Source organism: Phaethon lepturus, unplaced genomic scaffold (genome assembly GCF_000687285.1).
Source record: "Phaethon lepturus isolate BGI_N335 unplaced genomic scaffold, ASM68728v1 scaffold20327, whole genome shotgun sequence".
Classification (NCBI taxonomy): Eukaryota; Metazoa; Chordata; class Aves; order Phaethontiformes; family Phaethontidae; genus Phaethon; species Phaethon lepturus.
Window position 1 is genome coordinate 896 of NW_010552776.1, and position 6013 is coordinate 6908.

General features: G+C 37.5%; 1 protein-coding gene across 1 annotated transcript; it reads left to right on the top strand.

Moving 5' to 3' along the window:
- Positions 1 to 499: 499 nt before the first annotated feature.
- On the top strand, positions 500 to 5329 carry LONRF3 (LON peptidase N-terminal domain and ring finger 3; the record flags this gene model as incomplete). Its single annotated transcript, XM_010291332.1, has 6 exons — positions 500 to 614; positions 1041 to 1162; positions 1838 to 1996; positions 3044 to 3206; positions 4018 to 4167; positions 4888 to 5329. Coding segments are annotated over 6 exons (868 nt in total), but the record flags the coding sequence as incomplete, so codon positions are not given.
- Between the last annotated feature and the right edge of the window lie 684 nt (positions 5330 to 6013).

Sequence of the window (6013 nt, forward strand, 5' to 3'; positions counted from 1 at the left end):
GTCATTTGAAGGTGAAAAACTGTCTATTCCAACAAAACTGCTTTCCAAGTCCACATTAGAGTTGGCAATAATAGTTTATTGCCATCACTTATGTGGGCTATTACGGCAAATAGCTATTTTGTGCTTAGCTCTACACACACAAGTAACCACATGATTTCCACAGTAATAGTTGTGCAAGTATTGCTCAATTTCATTAGAAAAAGTCAGATGGTCCAACTTCTGCTTCTATTTATTGCTGACATAGAGGAAAAGTAAATCCTGGCTTGTTGGAAGTCAGTGACAATATTCTCTCTCACATTCACTGCAATTAGAGTTCACGGGCTGCCTTTCATGTTAGGTGGCAATAAGAAAGTCTGTAAGCTGAATAAATACAGAAGTTTGAAGAAATTAAAAGCAAGGAACAACTTTATCCCTGGAGTAGTTAGTCATTAAATTAGTGCATGAATACAGCTTTTTTTGGTACACGATATTGTTGTCTTTGTTTTTTGGATTTTTCCAGACTCTTCTATGAACCTGTCACTACACCTTGTGGACACACCTTCTGTCTCAAATGTCTTGAGAGATGCCTGGATCACAACCCAAAATGTCCCCTGTGTAAGGAAGGGCTCTCGGAGGTAATGATGCTTGGGTTTTCTCAGAATAAATTCAAGGGCACAGGATAGGATCAAGTCGCACCTTCAGAAACCTTTGATATCTCCCAACTCAAAAGAAATACTACATAACTTAGGAAGAATGCGACTTTTAAAATGCTCTATGACTTACAAAGCATGGATAGACTCCTCTGTTCAAACCTTAGGGCCAGACCTGCACTCAGAAAATCTGTAGGTGATTTTACTTCCCAGATTTCCCAAGATAATACCCATAACATAGGGAATAGTTCAATAAGCAACTCTTCTGTGGCAGTGCAAGCTTAAAAGATCATTTTGATTTGCTGTAGACGTAAGAAACGGAGCTAACAGATGACTATCTTGTGCATAGGCACCATACATTTTGAAATGCTAGACGTTATCTATAACTGCTTGCGTGTGTTTTTATTGCAGTGCTTGGCTATGAGGAAATACTGTAAAACAGTACTAATGGAGGAGTTAATAGCTAGGTATCTTCCAGAGGAACTCACTGAAAGAAGAAAGATTTATGAAGAGGAAATAGCAGAGCTTTCCAAGTATGTAATCCATTTATGTAAAATCCAATCTTTAATGCTACTGCTGTTAGCTGATGAATGGCTCCTCCGGCTGTGGAACGCGAGCAAAGATGCTGACAAAGGAGCTTCTTTCCCAGTATCACCTGATTTCAAAGAGACCAGGGTCCAGGTGCAATTGTGCTTAAATTATGCTTTTTTAGCATAAAAACTGGATGCTGCACTAAACAAACAGATGTAGAAGAATTCCAGAAGGTCGCTTTATAAACAAAGTATAAAGCAATGTGGTTGCTTTCAGTGGCCCTCCATAAAAGCCCCAGAGTGAGACAATAGGTGGAAGCAGTCTTACAGGCTGGGGGTTGGAATGTACTGGGTAGGGAAGAAATGGGATTAAGGAAAATAAAGTAAATAAAAACAGTGATAGAGATGCATTAATGCTCTCACTAGCAAAACCAGAAAGCATAACTAAAAATTCTTCTGCTAGTAAGTGTTGTATCACTTTCCTTAATATCTTGTCAGTTAAGGGGAAAAATAATTTTAGTTTTTACTTAGTCCATTAAGAATTTTATTCTAAAGATGTTATAATTTCTATTTAAAGATATCATAATTTTAAAGATAACACATGTTATTGCATAAAATGTTTTTTATACCTTCTCAGACATCTGGTAAAATGTCGTCCCTATTTGTCCTTTCTTACAGCCTAAATAAGAATGTTCCTATATTTGTCTGCACAATGGCTTATCCTACAGTCCCATGCCCTCTGCACATCTTTGAGCCATGTTACCGCCTGATGATTCGAAGGTGCATGGAGACTGGCACCAAACAATTTGGGATGTGCATCAGTGACCCTGTAAAGGGGTGAGTGTGCAGCATGCTCGGACCATGTGAGCACTTAGTCTGGAGCAAGTCTCTTTGGAGAGATGCAGAAAGGTCCACGGCTATAATATCTGTGATAGTTTTCCAGTAGAGAAAGTTTCTTTCTCATCATGCCAGTTAAAGACCTTGAGAAGACTGAAGTTCCTCTCTTGAGCACTTAGATTCTGACTAATGACTGCCCATTTTTCTTGAAACACACATAGCTAGCGTGTATTACATGAAGTTGAGCCGCACACCTCTTGTAATACATGAAAAGGAATTTTCTACTGTATTGAAATCTGAGTGCTTTGCCACAAGAAATCAAATTGAAATGGCAGTAAGGGGTGTTGGTGGGTTTCATTTGTTGGGTTTTTTTTTTAAATTACGAAAAGAATAGTTAAGCGATTGGGATGCATTTACATCCTCACTGTTTTTGAATATAGTGGAGGCTGTGGAGGTACAATAGGATCTTCATAAAGACTGGCTGAGCATTTACATTGAGCCATTTACAGTCAGTCTTAGGTAATTTGACCTTAATGTCTGTCTCTGTATTTAGCTTTCCCTTCTTTTTATCGTGTATGCCTACAGGGTATGTATACACCATAAAAAGTATGATGTGCACGAAATACACATCTACAAAGTAAAATCTGCTGAAATTGTGGGAAAACTTTTTATCTTTATAGATTTCATAGTCCTTCCGTAATTCTGATATTCTGAATGTCATTTGTTCTTCTGTACAAGTTGACTGAACATATTAGGATTATGGAGAAAGTATGCTTTTGAGCTGTAAAACTTTCAATTTCATAAGGTGTTCCCTGTATTCCAAAACATGCAGTTAGTGTTAATCAGATTAGACAGCCTGAATCTTCCTGATAGTTTTGAAAACAATTGTGGAATAATTTGAACTACAGCAGGTCAGTACTATGAACAATAGAAATGAGCTGACACTGGTAAATACTTTGTGGCAGGGACTGGCTGTATGGCAGTTCTGTGGAACTAAGGGTGCAGAGAATAAGACTTGTTTACTTGCTTTTGTTCTGATTTCAATAGCTTTGCAGATTATGGCTGCATTCTGGAGATAAGAAATGTTGAATTCTTTGCTGATGGTCGCTCTGTTGTAGACAGCATCGGCAAGAGGAGATTTAAGGTGATACAGCACAGCCAGCGTGATGGCTATAATACAGCAGATATTGAGTACATTGAGGATCAAAAGGTAAATTTAGAAATATTTCATTTAAACTATTATATGTGAAATTCTAAGCACGTATGTTCTCAGTGAATTCTTTTTTTGTAGAACAGTCTCTAGTAAAACAAGTCTGTGGTATTTACTAACTGCTCATGGTTAAAGATTGGAAGCATAATAGCTACCATAAGCATGCACACACACTGCCCATACACCGAAGAGTGTTTTTCCTAGAGGTTTTTAGCAGAAGACAAAACCAGAAGACAGAATAACTGCATCTTGTGGGGGGGCAGGAAGTGGAACCTGCCTCCATTTGCATGGAAGCCAATTAGAAAACTCCTTTTCAGGTAAGAAAGAGCAGGATTGGGTCCACTACACCTTCAAAATTATTTACATTAATTCTTATTTAAAAATATGTATGTACATGTAGGCAGTCAAAGTATTCTGGGTGATGTATGAGCTTTTAGTATACAATGAGAAGATAAAATGTCTCCTCTGAGGAGCTGCTAATAATTTATAAAAAAAAAAAGCATTGCATAATCTTTTCTTCTGTGTTGTATGATGTTTATGTAAATGTTTTTTCATATAGCAATCCAGAAAGTGCTTGTTCTGCAAGCATCTTCGATTTAGAATATAGGTTAAGAAAATGAAGGATTTGATAGATGATGGGGCCTGGGAGCAAAATGAGGGGACACTAAATTCGTTTTCAGGATTTATCCCTGAACTCTCATTTTTACTTTCCCCTATCCACCCTAAGAAAATCCTAAAAATTAACATTGTGCCTTCTCCAACATGCAGACTAAACTAACAGTAGCCTTCCCCTTCTCATTACTCATTTTAGGTGCAAGGACAAGAGTATGCGGCGTTACTTGTTCTCCATAATTCTGTCTATGATCAGGCATATATGTGGTTTAACTCCCTCAAGCAAGCACTCAAAAGTCGAATTCTCAGTCATTTTGGTCCAATGCCAGCTAAGGATCCTGACCCACAGGTATGCAGAATCAGTGGCTTATGTAACTTTTAGAGACAGAAATAGCAGGGATATCCGATAAGCTGGGAGGCATTGTGTTTTAAGATGGAAATATGAATACTCTGCTGCATAAGCTAAGTGTCTGAGTTATGTTGCTATACACCAGTGGTAGTACAGATGTGAACAAAAAGCTTGTATTTCATGTTGGTAACTTCCTGAGACAACTTAACCAACTGCGTTAATCCCAGGAGACTTAAATGCCTCTTTGCCTACTCTACTTCCCTAATTAAATGACTGAGAGAAAATAGATGAGGAAACTTGGTACTCTTGTTCAAGGACTGCAAATGGTAGGGATCCTAAAATAACAGGATATAACAACAGAAGCTAAATATGAAGTAGTGTCATAAAGTATGAAGGGAGGCATGAATCCCAAAGAGCTGGGTCAATAATAACATGGGAACAAAAGACATTAAAAATAATTTAGAAGGCCCAGCCTATAAACTGTTGCTAGAAATAGAAATGCATCTTGCTTCTGCCTTCAACATCCTATTTTTAGGAAAGGTGCAATTTAGTTTTAATTTGTTTCAAGCCATACTGTAATCACAAGACATTAGGTTGGCAATGAAATGACCTGTTTGCTAGACTGCTATGAAAATACTGTGCTTTCAGAGAGAAATCTTCAAAAACGAGACCTTACCATCTATATGTATCTTAACTTCTGGTTTTTTCCCCTCACTGCAGGCTAACCCTAACGGGCCAGCCTGGTGCTGGTGGGTCCTAGCTGTCCTTCCACTTGAGAACAGAGCTCAGCTCCCTTTCCTGGCCATGAAATCCCTCAAAGACCGCTTGAATGGCATCAGACGTGTCCTTACATTCATGTCTCGTACAAGATCACGGTGATGGTGAGGAGAGCCGTGAAGTCTCCCAACCGTACTTGACTGTAGACTCTCTCTTGTAACTTCATCTAACTGCAATAATGTCTTACAGATTTGAATGTCAGGAATTTTCAAGCCTGAATTTCAAAGAAATTGAGTTATAAAGAGCAAGAGATGTTTATGGATACTGCAATAGTTTCCATTTGGAACTCTGAGATGATTATTCAATCACTGCACTGCTAAATTAATAACAAATGTGATAGAACAAAAAGTGATCTTGTTTGCCATAAACCTTTTAAAAAGCTTAAGGGTTTTTTTAATTTATTTTATTTTTATGTTTTTAGTGGATAAAGGATAAACTGTGCAGTTTAATGTGAAGCAGAAATAATAATGTTAATGCATTATTTCAGTGAACTGCAAAGTCTTTTATTCCAAATGGTTCAGGTTTTATATAGCATTGTGTAAAATAATGTTCACAACTTCCGTTTGATAATTTATTTTTGCACTATGATTTTTTTGTTTCAAAATGTGTATTATTTATGTGTTCATTCTCTAAAGAAAAGTGAGCTGCTCTATTTATTTATAGTGGTTTTACCCTGTATTTATGACTGGGGGCAAAATGATGATTCTAGCAGTACGCAAGCAACTGCTTTGATAATTTTTTCAGATATTTGTGTTCAAATACTTTGAATGTTTTCTACTTATCCCCAGTTCTACTGTAGCCTAAGAAGGGGTTTTTTTTCCTCCCTGAAACAGCCTGCCGTGAAGTTTCTGAATACACAGATTATATCTGAGAATTCAAGCACAGTTTTTGGAGCTTGATCCTATGCTTGCAACTAGGTTCCTGATATCACAAAACAGTCAAGTATATGCTTAGCCTTAAGCATAACTGCTTAAGTGCTTGGGTAAATTCAAGTATTTATCAGTTCATGTCAGTGGGAATTGGCCATAGTGGTGACAGAAGGCTCTATCCCCTAATTTTTCACAGAACA